Source organism: Anser cygnoides, chromosome 17 (assembly GCF_040182565.1).
Source record: "Anser cygnoides isolate HZ-2024a breed goose chromosome 17, Taihu_goose_T2T_genome, whole genome shotgun sequence".
NCBI lineage: Eukaryota > Metazoa > Chordata > Aves > Anseriformes > Anatidae > Anser > Anser cygnoides.
In genome coordinates this window covers 3767787-3787163 of record NC_089889.1, presented here as the reverse complement: position 1 = coordinate 3787163, position 19377 = coordinate 3767787, and the positions used below count along the sequence as shown (strand labels likewise).

The 19377-nt window shown below is 37.7% G+C and overlaps 1 protein-coding gene across 3 annotated transcripts in view; it reads right to left on the bottom strand.

Annotated features, from left to right (window-relative positions):
- DNAH10 (dynein axonemal heavy chain 10) overlaps positions 1-19322 on the bottom strand; it is a 57653-nt gene extending 38331 nt beyond the window's left edge. The window contains exons 1-24 of one of the 3 annotated variants that reach the window (XM_048073630.2): positions 18953-19322; positions 17749-17894; positions 16839-16944; positions 15372-15487; positions 14660-14852; positions 13804-13961; positions 12833-13063; positions 11986-12176; positions 11322-11520; positions 10393-10587; positions 9598-9768; positions 8681-8857; positions 8175-8348; positions 7681-7850; positions 6790-6941; positions 6228-6392; positions 5327-5534; positions 4287-4443; positions 2832-3305; positions 2215-2373; positions 1696-1812; positions 1521-1623; positions 1116-1294; positions 222-433 (exon numbers count right to left, since the gene is read on the bottom strand). In XM_048073630.2, coding sequence (XP_047929587.2) covers positions 222-433; positions 1116-1294; positions 1521-1623; positions 1696-1812; positions 2215-2373; positions 2832-3305; positions 4287-4443; positions 5327-5534; positions 6228-6392; positions 6790-6941; positions 7681-7850; positions 8175-8348; positions 8681-8857; positions 9598-9768; positions 10393-10587; positions 11322-11520; positions 11986-12176; positions 12833-13063; positions 13804-13961; positions 14660-14852; positions 15372-15487; positions 16839-16944; positions 17749-17894; positions 18953-19184 — 4385 coding nt within the window. In that variant the 5' untranslated portion in view covers positions 19185-19322. The remainder of the gene's footprint in view (positions 1-221; positions 434-1115; positions 1295-1520; positions 1624-1695; positions 1813-2214; positions 2374-2831; positions 3306-4286; positions 4444-5326; positions 5535-6227; positions 6393-6789; positions 6942-7680; positions 7851-8174; positions 8349-8680; positions 8858-9597; positions 9769-10392; positions 10588-11321; positions 11521-11985; positions 12177-12832; positions 13064-13803; positions 13962-14659; positions 14853-15371; positions 15488-16838; positions 16945-17748; positions 17895-18952) is intronic. The other 2 variants (XM_048073628.2, XM_048073629.2) reach the window with 2 other exon arrangements.
- Positions 19323-19377: the final 55 nt, after the last annotated feature.

The window sequence follows — 19377 nt, the reverse complement described above, 5'->3', positions numbered from 1 at the left end:
TTTTGCATTGTTTAAAGAACTAGTATTTTAAATACACAAAGTACTCTAGTCATCGTAATCACAGTATATGCTATTATATCAGTTCATTAAGTAGAAAGTAAAGTTTCAAGCTGCAGGACACAGCATGACCCCTGTAACTAAAATTGAAAGTTCTAACAAAACAAATAAAATCTTCCTCTATATTTATTTATTTATTTATTTATTAATAAATCAAATCAAACCTTTCTCTTAAAGCTTCATTTTTCAAATCAAGCAACAAAGGAATGGAGTCTCTAAATGCCTTCATTTTTGTTTCCAAGTGAAAGGCCACTGGCATACTGCGGACTGGTTTGGGCAGCTTTCGAAAGGCTTTAAGAAATCCTTCGATTCCTTCCTGAAGAAACTGGACATTGAGGTTTATCCAGAGTGTCCGAGACCATTCCTCTTTAGCTGCCTGGGAACAAGGTCACCAGAAGGAAAAAATCATATTTCTTTTTATTTCTGACCAAAAAAAAAAAAAAATCAGTACAGTAGGATCTAGAGACCACAGTCAGTATGCACATATAATTGTATTAACATTTTACAAACAGAGGAAGAGACAGGTTCACATTCAAGGCAGATTCAGAACAAAACACAAGCAGTTGTATAACAAATAAATCAAAAAAAAAATACAGACAACAGGAAAATCATCTGTAAGAGCATACTTTACAGGTGATTGATCTGGCTGCTGATATCAAGGCATTTTAATTTCAAAAAAAAAAAACTTATTAAAAATAGTTAAGATCAGTTAAAGCCTGAGAAACACATAATCACCTGTACACACACTATAGCTAAATGTAGTTCAACTGCAATAATTAGGAGACTCGTGCCGTATAAGGCCACCCAATAATTTCTGGGGGACTGGGGTCTGTTCCTATCTGATAAGAGCATGTGTTTGGTTCACTCTAGAGATGTTGTTTTGCTTCTCTAACATCATTAAACTCATTTCATGGTGACAGTCATTTACAGGTCACAGCTTATTTCATGCAAAGGCTCAGAAACAGAGTTGATAATAACTAAAGCAGCTTCTTCTTCTACCCTCCAACTTTATGTGTGGTATGTGCTTTGAATACACGTGTGTGTATGCATACACTTACTTTTTGTAATTCATAAATTTCATAGATCTGCTTTAGACCTTTCATATCGTTCTGCGCTTTTGTTAAGTCAGGGTACACTGTAGCTGGCAAGTCAAAAAGTCTCTCAACACTGCCCAGTTCCTGATGAACTTTTTCCAGTTTCTCCACTTCTTTTTCAAAAATGGCCATGAGTTCCAATCCTGGGAAAGGAGAGAAATTTTTCTAGATAAACAGTCCCATCAATCATAGGGAATAAGTAAGATGGCATTTCTGTAGAAATTATAGTAGTGAAAATGTCACGTTTCCATTTGAACAGTTTTTACGTCAATAAGGAAATCATAATTTGCTTGTTTTATATAACATTTGAAGAATTTTCTAAACACTAGTTTTGTAAAAGCATCACTTTACACATATTAATCCATTTACCTTTATCAAGATTTTCCCCAACAGCACCAGGACCTTCAGCCATGAATTTATGGAAGAAATCTGCTATCTCCTTACTGTAGTCCTCAATCTGTTGCTGTGTCATCTAAAGAGAACAGTGTTTAAGTTGTTTTCTTTTCCATTTCTATTTTCTTAATTAATTAATTACAAATACTACCTCTGTGAATTTCTTTTTTATGCCTCCAAGGTTGTGATCAACTTCTGATGCTTCAAAGAAGAGAGCCTCCCACTTTTCCTTAATCTTGTCTGCCATCTCTTGCTCTTCTTCAGCTATCTAAAACAAAACAAGTAATCTCACACAAGCAATAGTTAGTCACAAGAAAATAAAGAAGATGTACTCACATTGTAAATGTGCAAAACATGAAAACAGCTTTGAAGTGACCTGAATCAGTCTCAGGTTGCACTGGGGGAGGTTTAGATTGGATATTTGGAAGATCTTTTACAACCTAGATGATTCTATGAATCAGATTTAAACACATGCAGTATGTCCGTTTAAAGCGGAGATACTGCTTTGAGAAGGGAGCTTGGACTAGACAATCTCCCTTCTCACCTCAGCAGTACCGTGATTCTGTGAAATGTCTTAACAGGAAAACATTTATTTGTTCACATGTGAAGTATTTGTGCCACATGCTCCAACGCAAATTGTTTTATGAGACAAGGCATAACATTCACTTACTGGAATACTGTACATTGCAAGAGTTCGGTATCTCTCCCAGATGTCTAAATATTTCAGTTCCACCTTGAGTGACATGCCTCTGATCTCTGCAATTGTACCGAGGACAATTTTGAGCTCTTCCAGGGAATCAGGTGGTATCTGAAGATTCTGTGATAGTCTCTGTAAAAATAAATAATTTCCAGAGGCAACACCAGGAAAGCAATTAGCCAAAATTATAATTATTAGTGAAACACAAAACACAAGTAAATAATGTGCTGATTCATTTACGTTGTTAGTCTATGGGATAAAGATAACAACAACAACAAATCAACACAAAGTAAACACCACTACAGTAGGGATGTTTTTACTACAAAAAATAGTTATAAGCAGTGTTTTAAAGGGAACTTCAGAATTACTTAGTTGGACCCTTCACAAGCACAGGAGTGAGAAAGTCCTATTTTTTTGGTGTGTGTGACTGTTTTCTCTCGTTTACCAGCTACAGAGAGTGGTGGCTCACCTCCTTATGTATGACATACCAGAGTACACCAGACAGTTTCAACCAATTCAGAGAGTAGTTCAGATGGTCACCTGCTAGTCAGTACTAGCTGCATAGGACAAGAAGAACTGAGAACACCTACCTCAATCTCCTCCTGAAGACTGAAGAGTTCCTGTCTTGCAGACTCATTAAGCAGCTTCCCAAGTGAAATCATCCAGTCTCTAGCATTCTCCTCCACCATGTAAACTAAAGGACCCATCTGAAGCCTGATAATTTGCTCATCTTTAATCAAGGGCTGTTGAGTCACTTCTTGAGCTATCTTCATATAGAACTGCAACTTTTCATCAAAGGTGACACAAGCAGGCTTTTTTGCAGCAAACTTCTCTATAGCTATGTCTTTGTCTAATTCCCACAGAAAGCGATACCTCTTCCAGTGGTTCAAATACTTGCTGAGAGAAGCCAGGAGTTTGTGGACATTCTGAGTGATGAGAGCAGCCTGCTCCATTATCAGAGGGTTCTGGGAGATGTCACTGTAAAAGCTGAAAGTGATAACTTCATCTTCGACATGCTGAGGAGGGCACTCAATACATGTGCCGTGCATCCATCGCACAAAATGCTAGAGTTTTCAAGACAGGGTTGAAAAATAATTACTTTTTAGAGAGTCATATTAGTCAAATAATTCATTATTATTTAGGAGACTATGTAGGAAGGGGTGTGAATGATTTCTCAAATTAATTGTTTTTCTGACAGCATGAGAAGAGACTGTATTTTCACAAACACTTGAGAGAAGAGTTAATTTCACCCTAACAAAATCTTCCCATGCATTGTTCAGTCTGTTTTAAAATCTCCACTGAATGGCAATATAGCATTGCACAGGGAAACAGGTATCACATTAAAAAGGCTGGATGCAGCAGTAGAACAGAACAGCAAATCTGAGCATAGGAAGCACACTTGATCTAAATTTATTCATTTCATGTGATATCTGGAACCATTTTTTCATCATCAGAGGGCAGGACCACTGCCACAATATTTGGCTTCTTTTCTGGAAGGCATGACCATACTCATGCAAGAAAATAATGCCACATCTTTGTCAACAAGCTATATATTCCATCTACCGCTAGCCTGCTGTCCTAGATGTCCTTCTCCTAACATTTTCTGAACTATTTTTTTGCTACTTTTGTGGAGAGCTGTAATACGGAGAAGGCTACCCATATTTGTTACTCCATCTGATTATTTAAACATAAGAAAAAAAAAAATCTGCAGTGAAAACTATTTCCTTGTGATGTATGCTGATTTATAGAACCAAATGATGTCCTTACAATGGTAAAACTGCTGAAGAGTAGCAAATAATTTTGCCTAAGTAAAAAGTGCGTAAAGCTTTATGGTGGTTTGGTTTTTTGTGTTTTGCTTTTTTTTTTTCTCCTTTGTTATCAGGTTACAAAGTTAAGACAGTCTGTAAAATTAGAACTATGTACTGGATATTTTGATTTCAAGAAAGAGCAATATGAATCTTCCCTTTGTCATTAACACTTGCCCAATTAATTCATAATCATCATAAGCAAAAACTGGCAACAATTAAATTTTAATCAAAAATCACCTTAGTGACCTCAACACAGTCTTGGATACATTGTGCCATCATTTTGTCAATCTTGTTGGCATTAGGTTGCAAGATTATCTCGGGAGAAGATAAAACAGCTTCTATTTGGAACAACGGCACATTTGCAAGAACAGCTTCATTAAAAGCTCGCAAATTCCTGGGAGAGGAAAAAAATCATGTCACATACAGTAGTGATCAGGTACTGATCCCTCCACAGAATGTCCAACAGAGACTGCAATTATAAGGTACGCACTTAGATTTGCAAGCAGATCTGTCAGAAGTCAGTTAACTGTTATTTCAGCGGGAAACACTGATGTGTATCTAAGCAAAATTGTCCCACTAGGACTGATTTAATGCAAAAACTTGGCTGGCTAAAAGAAGCTACTGGAAGGAAGGAGTGGGAATACACTGGTGCAAAACGACCCTGAGACTACGGTCAACTCCTATGCAACAGCCCAGACAGGGAAGCCCACAGAAGTCAGCTGAGGATGGACTAGAATACAAAGACATGGATCACGAGGAGAGATGGCTGGGAAGCTTCTAGAACACTGCAGCACTCTGTTAGAGATTCTGTAAAAAGCCATTGTAATATCTAGCTACAGGAACCTCCTTGGGCCCAGATAAAGCATAATCCAACAAACCTTTGTTCTTGTACTGGTATTCTCTGCATTACAGGGATGCATCTGGCACCCAGACACCAAATTTTCAAAATTGTATTCTTTACTAAAACAAGGCATTGACTTTAAAAATAAAGCTGGGATATGGAACTATATACACTGCGGAAGAGGTGCATTTCTCTCTTCTGGCAACAACATGTCCAATATCCATTTTCTCAGAATTTGGGTTTCTTCTCTACATTGTTATCAATTCTCCATTCTTTGCACAAACAAAATCAAAAAAAAACAGTACAAGTCTGTCTCAAACTGCAAATCACTAAGGTATTCAAACAGAATACCAGTATACATGAGTTTAGAACAACAGATCTAGAAAATACTAAAGATGAAAGAGTAAAAACCCATTAAAGCAAACAACTGACTTACTTCAAAATTAACTCTGTCAACACCTGATAAATCCTGTTTTCCCAGTGTGCATAATAGGAAGCTAACTTTGGAGATTTGCCACTGTTTGTATTGGCAACCCGTCCTTCTATTTTTGTTAACGATTTTGGAATGGCAGTATAATTTCTAACCATGAGTTCTGTATCTTTTGCTCTTTCACCCTTAACATATACAAAAAAATCTTTCATATCTGCAAAAGATTACAAAAAATAGTGTTAATAACTGCAAAAGATCTAACAGATTTCAGTAGTGCAACAATTAGCTGGTCTTTATTTGTAAACATGAAATTGATATTGCACACTAGAAAAATATCTTCATTTAGTAATGCTAATTTATTAATATTTCAGCCCTCTGATTTTATATGGATTCAATTATTCAATAGTAACCATTAGATGTGAAAGTAACCTCTGTAAGACTCACAAATCATTGGAAGAAATGTGGTCCATCACCCCTACCCTGTCACTGGAAGCGAAAGGGAGGCCTGGGAGACGATCACCTCACTGCAATTTCCCTCTGCAGAAAAGAGTGCAGTTGAGATAGCCCAGATGGGAGCTGACACTCCATGCAGATTGCAACTCTAAGACTACATTACTGCATACAAGAAGGAAGAAGAATCCAAGGGAAAGCTAGGGGGAAAGTAATCAAAAGCAAGGTAAACACAGGTCAAATGATCTATTTATATACTTGTCTCTAAGTTCCTCTCATTGACAGTGTCAGCTTAGGGTACTGAAGTTCTGCTTGTGCTTCCTGTGTTAAACCAGGAAATACTGTTACTGCTGTAACTTCTGGTAACTATTATAAGGATTGATCTTTGCAACTAAAAATGCAAAGTAGCAGATAGAGCAAAATAAAACATCACGGAGCTCAGAAATGAAAGACTTACTAGGAAGTTCATCACCATTTTTTGGAAGTGGAAACTTAAAAAGATTTGTTGATTCTATCAACAGAAGTTTGTCGCTTATGATTTCAGAATTAATATGAATCTGATGGACGAGTGATTCAAACTTCCTGATGGCTTGTGTACATCGGACTGTAAAGTCATCAATACCTGAAATAAATTACAATCATTTGTTTTCTTTCTTTTACCAAATCTTTCACCAATGCATCAAAATTGTCAACTTCCAGATATGTTTGAGAATGAACTGATACTCTGCAGAAAGACAGATTAGATGTTTTCTCACCTAATCCTTCATCTAGCTCCCTTCTAGCTCTAACAGTCTATATCCATTTCCACTCAGTGTTTTACATATAATAAAAACATAAGAAATACCCACTTGGATCAGACCCTGTCTAACATACTATTCTGTCTTACACCATGGCAATAGGCTATCCTGTTTAAGGATGCATAGCTTTTGTCTGACAAATCAAATAGAATGCAGAATTGAAGAGAATTTTTGAACTGCAAATCAGTAGCAAAGGCCATTATAAAATAGTATCTCCATTACCTAGGGAGTTCCAGTTGAGTCTTCTGTGTCCTAATTTGAATACTCTCCAGAGCTCTTGAATATGGTCATCAAGAAGTTTGGTTTCTGCTTCACTCAATGTTCCCATTAAGTTGTGATAGTGATCCAGCATGTTTTTTAATCCATTTGTATATCTAATGAGTGTAAGAAACATAACAACAACAACAAAAAATAAAAAATAAAAAATAAAAATAATGATTTTCTGGAAATACAGTTCTGAAAAAGGCAGATCACTTTCTTCATTCTGTTCAAACTTCCACATAAACCAAAATTTGCAGAAATAATGACTGACTATGTATTGATCATAAATACAATTCACTTCCTCTCACAAACAAAACAAAAATCATGTATGACTCCAGTAGCAGCTAGACCATCCTCTCCTGCCCCAACCCAGAAGAAGTATTTAAGACAGCCTCAGTTTGAATCACATACATGAACTCAACAGGTAAACTTTAAAATCCAGTTAGGGCTCTTATTGCACCTGTGTGCCTAAATTCTGTGATAATTTGGGCAAAAGTGACTTATCCAAGGCTGTACAAAAAAGTGGCAGTGCGTTCAAATGTGAACTGAAATCCAAATGGCATTAAGAATTCATTGCAAAAAAAATGTACTTTCTTTCCTTGTTTTTCCTTCAGATTTTGAGGAGGTTTTCATCTGTAAAACGTAGTGCTACAGGGAGAAGGATGCAGACAGCGAAAGAGAAAAGATTGCTAGTGTACCACGGCCATCAGCAATTTTACCCTTAAAAAAAGTCACTGCGAGCTCTCGTATTTCCAAAAGTTGATGACTCATGGCACACTCTGGTTTGGAGTGAAATCACTTGAAACATTGCTGTAAGTCTGTATGAGAGCAGGTATGCTGTTATAACTTTACCCGAGGTATTTGTCTTCCTGTAATGCCACATTTCTTGCTATTTCTGGGACTGGAAACCCCAGTTGTTCCATGTACTTTGTTTCAGTTATAATCTCTTGGAGTCTAGGAGAAAAATTCACTATGAACTGCACTCTTTCCTCTGTGGTGAGAGGCTCCTCTGCTGCTGAGGTCTACAACACAAGAAAGCAGCAGAAAGCATAGAAACACCAGACTGCTACAACACAAGGGAAAAGTTAACTCTTGGGGACATTTGATAAGACAGTAGGTAAAAGTCAGACAGAATAGCTAACATTCAGATTGTGGAAATGCCTTTAAAATTTGACAGCAATCTCAGCATTCTACTTTCAATTTTGATCTCAGTACTTTTTTTAATTTTCCATTAAAAAACAGTGTTTCTCTTTAAGACATCATTCTTTGAAAAATCTCACCGATCATCAAATAGGTTTCAGTTCTTTCCCACAGAGAAATCAGGTATGTTATTTTTCCTCTCTCACCTGCTCAGAAGTCTCTTGATTAATATGGTTTGCTGCCTCACCAGTAACGACCATCAGCAGAGATTTTTTCAGTAACAGTGGGAGCATCTGCTCTGTTCCTTCTCTCCACTGATCATATTTCTGATCTTCATACTCTTTCATCCTCTTGGCCACTTGAAGATATATTTGCTTTACCTAGAAAGAAAAATTCTGTATAATTCATTTTAAAGATCACGAGAAATGTTCCACTATCCTGTCTTAATAAGGTTTCTGATCTTTATCAGATGAGAGGGCAAATAATGCCTTGTAATACAGGTGATGAAGAATTCAGGTTCTTGAGTTCTGTCATATATTCTGACACTATTTCTCCAGGAAACAGTGGGAAGGTACCAATCAGCTTTTCACGTCTAACATAGCTTACTATGTGCAAAGACATTCTTGCTCACATAAGAGCGTTTTCACCTCCCTAGAAGAACGGTGTGAGGAAAGTATTCTTCCCTCATTAAACAGTAAAAGAAACAACATACTTCCTTTCCACGTTCACTAGCAAGTAACTCCTCTACTTCTTGAAATCGAATAATAGTGTGTTTGATCCGATAGAAAAGGGATCGGGACCAGTATATTGCTCCAGCCAATGGAGGATGATTCTTGAACAAAGGTGGATCCTTGAGGTTCTGAACAAAGATTTGCTTAACATTTTCAACCTAAAAGAGAATAAAACATTGCTAAGAATCATTTCTCCACGTGTTGTTCCATGGTAAGCATCTAACCTGGTACATAGCACAGGCTCTGAAGCTAATTCCAGCAACAAGATAAAAATAATTCATTATTTTTTTATTCATCTCTTGTTTGCATTAACTGCAGTACACAGAACACCTTCCTTTCCTTGTCTTGTGGAACTGCTGTTTTGTCAGTGTTTTTTGTGAGATTACATCTTATTGATAAACCCAGTGTTTAACTGAGTGTTAAACTCTTTGAATTACCAAGAGAAATGCTATGATAGCAAAAACTTTCCAATATTTGGGCTTCACAGAAGTTATTCTTTCTGCCTTCACTGTTAATCTCTGACTCCTTTTGGTCATATTGTGAACTTATTGTCCAGCACAAGAAAGCTGAAAGATGGCTTTTCTCAGGAAGGACTGCTGTTGAATTGCTGCTCACGAAGTAAAGGAATAGCCAAAATCCTCGTTGCACATGCAAACATCTTTCAGTTCCTGTACAGTGCTACAAATATACAGATATGCACGTAATTTCAGCAAATTAACCATACTATTTCTTGTACAGGTTCCAGAAAAGTGAGAACAATTACTATGTTTATTTTTTTTTAAACCTGTCAGTCTTTTGGATGGTAAATGACACTACATATGTGTTTAGACATATATACAGATTTATTATTTTCACTAAAGAATATCATATACTACCTAAGAAATGCTAAATTAAATACCTCTTTACAGTACTGGTCCAAAACGTCATTGAATTTCATCATCATCTGCTTATTAATGGTTTCACGAGTGCGGATGTGTTTGAAGTTTAACAGCATGTCAAATGCAGCTTCTGCTGATCGAAGGGTCTTAAAAGATTCATCAATAAAGTTTTTGGCCTCTTCTTCAATAACCTAGACAGAGACAAAGGAAGAAGGCCAAGAAATCCTGTCTCTTAGAGGTTCATCTTGCAAAACCCAGAAAGGAAGGCAATATTAAAATATCTTTTTTTAGTAGTGTTGAGACATATCTTTACTGTTAGTAACTTATAAGACCAAATAGTAAACTGATGGCTTTCCAGTAAGCTACAGGAAATTAGTGTTAACCCAGTGTCTGCTGGGCAGCTATATAAGTCATAGAAGGCATTGTAACAACTTGCATTTGTGGGTATTCTTAGCTGAATGGGAGGAATAAATCCAGAAAGAAGTTTAATTTCTTTGTAGAACATGACTGAGATATGTCAGCACATGAGTATAGGGAGGTCATATATAGCCTCCACCCATGCTCTAGTTATTTTCCCAATGAACATAAAGCATGTTTCACTGGTTTAGAAGATTAAGTGAAGTGATAAAGAACTTGAACACAAAATACTGACTTCAAAAATTTGGTAAAATTTCTCACATTTTCATTTATATATTTATTCAAATTTTTTTTTTAAAAAAAAAAGCATTCATTCTTTAAGTGAAAACGTTGACATTCTAGAAAGATTTTTATATAGGAAGGAATAAGGGGGAAAAATTACAGTACACGGTACTTACTGAAACTTCTCTTTTAAATTCACCTATAATTAACTTCCAATCATGTGCGCTTTTGATGCTAAAAGGGTCAAAAGACAGTTCTTCCATTGGACTAGTTAGTCCATCTACCCTTCTCAGTAGATCATCAATACGTCTTGGATCACCTGTGACAGCTTTCAGTTCAGAACCAAATATATTGTAAAACTCTTCAACAACCTGTTAATTCAGAAGAACATAACAGAAAGCTTTATTTTTAATGCTTTTCTCTGCTATTTAATACTCTTCTGTTATTGTTTCCTTTAAAGGTAACTATAGCCCAGAGAACAATCAATTCTTGCTGTGATTTACATTTTTTGCATATTCCTATGCAAGACATGAAGTATCTCTATGGAAAAAAAAAAAAAAACCACTCTAAAGGCCCAACACCACATTTGTCAAAACAGATAACATTCAGTTATTACTTCTTTTTATTCCACTAGGGATTTTACATACACAGTCCACATAACGTGTGGCCATTGATGGACAACTAGTATTTCTAGTTACCCTACCCTAAAGGAGCCTACACATAGCACATATCTTACATGTATATTATCCTGCAGTCGATACATTGATTTATATACAGTCAAATTTTATATTACAATATACTTAAATGATTATTTTATCTAAAATGATACCATTAAACTAACAAGACGTGAAAACTGCAAATCTGTGAAACAACTGTTACAAGTTTGCAGGTTAATAACAGTACTGTACACAGCAATACCTTTCTCATGGCACCAACCAGTACCTTGAGAAGAGTTATTTCATCTCTCTTAAGGTTAAGCACATACACACACAAAAAAAAAAAAAAGGCTGTTAACACTTCAACAACTATAATACAAAAGAATCTCCTCTCCTGAAGAAGACACTGATCACAAACTGTCCTCTTTAATTACTGTCTATATTAGTACCTGCAAAATGTCATACAGATCTTGACAGATGGAAGCCATATAATCTGTTTTTCCAAATAAACGCTTTCGGTCAAATTCCCAATGTTGCTCTCTTCCTGATGCTTCAATTTGGTCACGAACAGCAAAATAAGATTTCTTCCATTGTTCAAGAGTACTTTTTGCTTCTGCTATTTTCTTTTTTGCAGCAGCTCTATCTTCTCTATTAATCAAAAGAGTTAAGATACTATAGATAGAAAAATTATAGATATAAAATGATATTTCAACTGGATCAATCTATCCTGGTTTAGTATCTTCTAGTTGTACAAGATCTAGGCAAAACTTACAACTGCAAGGCCTTCATTTTCAGTGAAACTGATTTTGAAAGAGTTATTTCAGGACTGATTTTTACGATATTTACGTCACTTTTGTACCACAGTATTTGCATTGTGTTTATTGATTTATGTCCTTTCAAGAGAAAAGAGGACAAGCACCTATTTCTTCAGGCTGATTCAGTAATTTGTGAAAACTAGAACATTAATTGACTTTTAATTGACCTTCTAATACAACTTCAGATAGTGAAAAACACTGAAACATATTCAATGCAAGTGTTATCGACCACACTTTCTGTAAAACTAGCAAAGCTTTTAATAAATACAGCCTAGTTAAATAGGAATCCAGTACTTACTTAAACAGTGTGTGTAAATCCACGGCTTTGCAAACCCGTGTTGAAATTTCCCACGCAATTCGTTCCATGAGGGGTACCATCCGTTCATCCTTGTTGTAATGCCGTGAGATAATCCATACCATTCTCAGGGCATTCATCAGCAAAGGAATTGTGTCCATGACAACATCAAACCCAGTGCCATGTGTTAAATTCTATTAAATATATTTTAAATAATTTGAATAAGTTGTCATGTAAATACAGATCAATATTGTATAAACCAATATTCTCTTCAATATTCAACAGATAGCTGAAGTTAAGAAAATCTGTGACATTAGACATTAGTAAATAAAGAACCCAGTCAAGGAAACACCCTGGTGACCAAATTACATAGATGGTTAAGGATGGGCAGATTTGCATCTATTGCTCCAAATGCTTGTCAGGTACTGTCTCATTAGTATTCTACTTTCTGAAAAAGATGTCCTAAAACTGGTTTTGGCCCAACTGTTTATTTGGATAATCTTCAATAGAACTTAAACTTGACATATCAGCTCTAACCAGTGATAGAAGTTACCTCAAAAAGTGGAGTAGAGAAATCTTTGTTTTCCTTAATTCAGCTGTGCTATCTCGTTCTTCCAAAGCTGTGATTTACAAACCAAGCTGTTCACAGCTCTGTGCTTCTGCTTTCAGATATTAGAACAGCAGCAATTCAGACAAAATAAGTAAGCTTTTTTATTATTAAATATAAAAAATCTAGAGTATATCTTTATTAATGATAAAAAGTAAAAAATAATAATAATAGTTGACCAACAAAGAAACCAAACTCAGGTAAATACAGCTACAACTCCACAGTTTTCTTAAGGATGCATACCTTCAAATAGCGTTCAAGAGTTGAAAGGAACCTAGCGTTATCTAGAGCTTCCACATGATGTTTTCTGAGGTCACTTAAGACTGCCTGTAAATCTTTGCTATGCTCAGATTCAGCTTCCTGTAGTATTGCCAAGACTTTTTCAACTCCTGGAAGCTTTGTCTGTTCAGTAAGACCAGATAAAGCAGCATGTCTTTCACGCCAGAAGTCAATTTCTGCAAGTGGACCATTGCCCTACAAGATACATGGAGAAAAATAAAATTTCTAAATTACAACTACTCGAGGATGAATACCTATGACGAGGTTTATATTTGTTCTTTTTTTTCAATACACTGTATACTGAGAAAACCCAGATGTGATTCAACTATGAAAAAAAAATAAAAACAAAAACAGAAAAAGAAGAAACTCTTTGAAATCAAAATTTTTACACACACTGAGGGGAACTGCTCATGGGGATTACATCCTTGAGTTGGATCTGGAGATTCCATGCTTACAAAAATACATGCCCACTTGATTTCGTAGACATGAAACGTCTTATTATGTTTAATGGTATTACTCATATGTGTAACTGTTTGCAGAATCAGAACCTTACAATTAGATTGTATTTTGTTTGGGAGAGATGATTTTTCAAGGGAAAATATAGTGCTATATTTTTTTAAAGCATTGCATTTTTAATATTTCATGTCTATCTCACTGGTTTTAGAAGTAAGAATGCAACTAGATAAAGTGCCTTGGTTTTCCACAGTCTCCCGGGTGGATAGGATCTGCAGAGAATTGCTTTATGTTCTATTTCCTGCAGTCACACAGGTACTCACTACCTTTGTTCTACTTTACTTCAATTAGTAAATGGGCTTTCCAGCAATCAAACACTAAGTTTGATTAAAACAGAGCACAAACCATTCAGAGAGATTCTTGCGGGAAATGAAGAAATATCTCTGGGAGCAAAACAAGCTTGGTGCTATGGGCAACATCACCTGTGGAACCCTTTTCAGTTGTTCCTCTAGAGCTGTGGATATTAATTTTTGCCAGGTCATTGCACAACTTTCAAGAGCTTCAACCACTTCTGGAACTGCGGCAAGAACACTCGCATCGCTGTTTAGATTTATAGTTGGCATGTCCAGTTTAATCTCTCCTGTTGGGAGAAAAGGAATTTGAAATTAACCGTCTCGTTCCACCAGCACTGTTAAGGTAACATCACTGAAATGGCTTAAACCTTCCATTTTGCTAGCTACTTGAGTATAGGTAACATACCATCTGCTCTGCCTATTTGAGAATATGACAAAAAGCATCCAGTTGCTTCACAGTTAATACAGTGCAAACGAAGATATATTCCTAGAAATAACTGAAAAGCTCTCAGCTTTCAAGCTTCAACACAGCCTCTAACTATTAAAAATTAGGATTAGGGCTTTGCTGAAGATTATCGGTCTGTTTACTGAAGACCATTACATTCTCCTCAATGGTGTGACACTAATCCCTGTCAGAGACACGATGCTAAACTACGTGTGAAAGTCTGCTTTGGCCTTCTGCCTTCTATATCCTGCTATGGCCTGAGTCCCCTGAACATTGGGAAGAAATGAGGCATGATTACCCTCTCTGCTATTCTTACTCCAGGCTGTTTGAAACTGATTTAGTCCATTTCACCATACTGTCTGCTATGCTTCAGAGCAGTAAAAATACTACTGTGATCAGCAAGAGAAACTTTAATCAGATCTGGAGCTTCCCCAGAAATTGTATGCATTTGCTATTCTAAACAAAGCCATTCCTAGGTGAACCTCCTTCTATTGTTCTGTACTCTAATCAACACAGTGCTGGCATAGGCAGAATACTCACCTTCAATTTGCTGTACCGTCTGCTGAATAACACTTGAAAATTCTTGCATGTCGGTTAGGAGCTCATTCCTCATCTGAATATTACAGTACTCCACAGGCTGTTCTATCTTTCCTGCAAGCTCAGTCTCAGATAAATTTATTTTTTCAGAGTCTGTTTTTTTGCTATCTGGATATAAGGAAGCTTCCTCAGCCCGCTGTCAATTATAGGAGAGAGAAGGCAAAAGTAAGTATAATTCAAACAGGTACCATAGATTAGATGGTTTGTATTTATAAACAAACAAACAAACAAACAAACAAAAACCTTACTAGTAATTCACTTAAGCATTTGGATAGGTTGTTCTAAAATTTAACTTAAATACATCTCTTTCCATTTCACCTCTTTAGGACTATTCTCTCTGCAAGTTCTGCAGGAGAATAGCTCCAGCATACTTTCACACAAGTCTATCAGCACAAAATAAAGGTACGTGGTGTCACATTCTTAAATGTTCCTTATATAGGGTCAGGCAATTCAATGAAATAATGACTGTCTCCACATCCTTATAAAATTTTGGGAAACAAAATAAAAAGCATTAACCCAAACTTCATTTTGGCATAAGAAGGTCATTCATGAAAGGATTTCATATACGTAGTATACATGGTCAGCAGAATACTAAATAGGCAAATCACTCACGGAAAACTGAAAACTTCACATATAAAAGCTGTAAAACATTTACCTGTGAGATTACATTCTTTAGCATCAAAAGAGTACCATCAGTCAGTAAACCAAATTCTATCATTTTAGGAAGAACCTCATTAGCTTCAGTCAGGTCATTAGGTTCAGTAACTGTTTCTAAACAGTATACAAACAATTAGCATACAGAATACAATAATTAAATAATAAATAATTGTACAGAACACAATTATTAAAACAATTGTATAAATTCTTTTCCATAACAAGTTAAAACTCCAATAAATCAAACTGCCATTGTAATAATAAACTAGGCTTGATGCAAGCCACTTTCAAAACTGCTGCTGGTTTTAATGTTGCAGATTTTTTGATGAAGTTTTTTTTTCTCATATTTCATGTTTTTAGAAAAACTGAAAGTAATAGGCACATACAAAATACTTTGTAGCTTTAAACCACACATGCTGCTGCTCAGTGAATCCACATAAATGTATGCTGGGATCAGTGGCTGGCACTAAGAGTTAACAGACGGCTGATTGTTCCTGGAAATAGGCATGGAAATACTTGTTTGTTTCAGTTTAGAAGTTGTTTACCGTGGGAGTGGAACTAGATACTGAAGTCTGACTGTAACCAGAAACAGTAGCTATTGTCATTGGCTTTATGATAAAAGTATGAACTATCAGAATAGAACCTCTATTTCACATGCTGCTATTGTATAACAAAATTTGAGTCAGGCCAGGAGGTTTGATACCCCAGTTGCACTTATCACCACCTTATGGTCCACCTTTCACATACAGCTCCTCGTTCTCAATGCACTTCACACAGTTCTAGTGGTTATAGTAACTAAATCTCATTAGTTCCTCCGAGACCAGCTTGAAAGCTTCATCCCTGCTGGCGAAATGTGGACGATACGTAATTTTCCAAAAATTTAACATGAAAAGTGTTCTTGATTCCTGGCTCTACTCTGAGAGCATTCCTACCCAGTTAGGAATGGATAGGCACTATCCTAAATCCCAGCCATTATCACTTTTCCTCAGTATGAACTACTTCTTAAGGGACTGGAGAACAAGGTTTATGAGGAGGAGTTGAGGGAAGAGGGGTTCTTTAGTCTGAAGAAAAGGAGGCTGAGGGGAGACCTCACTGCTCTCTACAATTCCTTGAAAGGAAGTTGCAGTGAGGAGGTTGTCAGTCCCTTTTTCTCAGATCACAAGTTATAGAATATGAGGAAATGATCTCAAATTGCTCCAGGGGAAGGTTAGACTGAATATTAGGAAGAATTTCTTCACAGAGGGAGTGGTCAAGGATTGGAATAGGCTGGCCAGGGAAGCGGTGGAGTCCCCATCCCTGGAAATATTTAAGAAATGTATGTATGTGTTGCTAAGGGACAGTGATGGGACTCAGCAGGTCAGGTTAACAATGGGATTTGATGATCTCGAAGGTCTTTTCCAACCTAAATGATTCTATAATTGATAAAAAGTCTGGAAACACAGAACCAGCAGTTATTCAGGACAAATACCTTTGGTGTCTCTCAAAAAATAGACACTAACATCTGAGACAAATTCTTCAGGAATTTCATCAAGAGCCACATGCAAATACACTTTGTCAGCTTTCTGTTCTGTTAACTGAAACACGAAATAAAAAGGAAAAATGACTGTTACTATTTGCTGCCAAGTTTCCTAACAGCAAGACAATGTTTGCCTTCTACGAGCAATGGAACAGAAGCATTATTTTAACTACATTATCTTCACATTGCTGTCCAAGTAAACAGGTGTCATAAAAAAAGTTTAAAAAAATCACTCAGTTAACAGTAAAAAGCATCAGCTTTGTAAACAATGATAATTTCCAGACCAACAAGACCAAGAGCATCAGTGTTTGAAACATAAAAAAATGGACCACAGTTCAATGCCCCCCATAGAGCCTTTCTGAGAATGTGCAAGCACCTACCCCCCTCCCACTGCATCTCAGTCATAAACTAAGTTTAGTTATAAACACCAGACTCCATCCCAAGTGTCTAATTAGGCAAAAGCCTTGAGGTACAAAAGCCTTTGTTCACTGTCCCTTACATGATCCTCCCATGGTGTCTTTATCTAGCAATCATTCTAACTACAACCTTTCTGTTACAAGCAAACCTGGGAATAGCTAATGTGGTAGCTGAGTAACTCACTACCGCATTTCCTCTCTAAAAACATAGAGTTTTGCCAAGTAAATTACCTTTGTAATGTCAGTCAATTTCAGAGGCTGTAGCAGGCACCACAGGCCAGCTGTTTCAATGAAAATTGCTGCTCTTGTAAAATGTTCTGTTCTGCTCTGAATCCTTGGTCTGCATTGTACCTCCTTAATTAGCCCACCAGTTTTACTGAAATATTTGCATCAGAAAGCCAGCATCTTCATACCCCAAAAGAACAGAGTGAATACAACAGACTTACATGGGGTGTGTGTTCCACACTGTCAGCTGCAAGTCTTTGCTCTACTTCACTCAATTCAGACACACTAGAGAGAGTTGATACATGACCTGACACACTTTTATTGCCTGAGGGTTCCGGATCAGATGTCTTACTTTTCTGAGTCGTGTCTAAGAATAACACAAGAGAACTCACTTAAAGAACAGGTATTCCATGCACGTAAGATGGATCCTTCCAATTTTCTTCTAAAATTAAGTAACTGAGCTTTTTCTTCTCCCTACAGCACCACCTTTCAACAATCAGACATCCATACATTTTCCCACAGGACAGCACTATTGCTGAAGGACTGAATCCAAACATGGAAGAGACCATGCTAAATTCTACAGGTAATTGGGCTTTATCTAGAACATCCTTATCAGCATTTTCCAGCACTGTTGACTTTTTAGTATAAAATAAGTAGGTTAACAAATTCCAAGATGAAGGCACTTTGCAAAAGGAACCTTCAAACAATTAAGTTTTTTTTTGTGACTGATCTATGATGTGAAAACGGCTGTAGCAATGCCACGCCCAAGAAGCAAAGGTGAAGACATTGTAACACAAGAAACAATTACGTGAATTCCAGGGCCATTCAAGAACTTGAAATGTTATTTTTCCTGTCTTTCAGATGTTGCACCTTGTCTCCTTCCCCTTTCAACACAGGCTTCTAGACACTTAAAAGGTGGAAGAAACATAGTTGCATCCCCAACTGTAAAGATCACACTTCTTTGTGTGCTATAATTATTATGAAGCAATATTAATTCTCCCCATCTTGCTGCCTTTAAGCACCAACTTGCAGTGTTGTAGCTGCAACCACTGAGAGGTGCAGAGTGGAAAGTTGGGTCACATCATTCCTTTAATCTACTTATACACACGTCAGACTTCATGCTTAACTTTGATGGTCCTTTTTTACACAGTAAGAACAAAATTCTTTTATGGATATAAAATACCAGAGCAGGACTCTTTGCCTCTGCAAGTAACTGTTTCAGAAGCTTTTGAGTTATCAACTGGGCACAGCTCAAGGGATGGAGGGTCAGGGAATGGGGTAAGGAGAGGGACTGGGACTCCAGATGGGACAAGTAGGGGCCTGAAAGAGGGAGAAACAGCTAGACAGAGGGCAGCGGGAAGGGTTTCAGGACTAGGCAGTACCCAGGGGTGGGTCCCGCAGGCCGGGCAAGCAGGACAGCCTCACCCGCTGCTTCCTTGGTCTCCTGGGGGCGCCGCTCGACCCGCAGCAGCAACACCCCCGCGGCTTTCTTCTCTTCATCATCCTCAGCACCGCGGCTGAAGAAGCGCAGCACGGTCCGCGCCCCCTCACCGCCGTGGCGGTTCAGCAGCTCCTCGAAAGGCGCCGGATCGCTCAGCCCCAGCGACGCGAGCGCTTGGTCCCGCAGCCACCGCACCCGCACGTCGTTCAGGCTCATTGCGGCGAGGCCCCGGGCGGCCGCCCGACGCTGAGCGGTGGCCGCGGTAACGGCTCAGGGAGGAGCGACGGCCGCGGCCCGCCCAGCGGCCGCCTCACGCCCAACGGCCGCCTCACGCGCAGCCCCGTTCCCGCCCAACGGCCGCCTCGCGCCCGGCCCCCTTCCCGCCCAACGGCCGCCTCGCGCGCGGCTC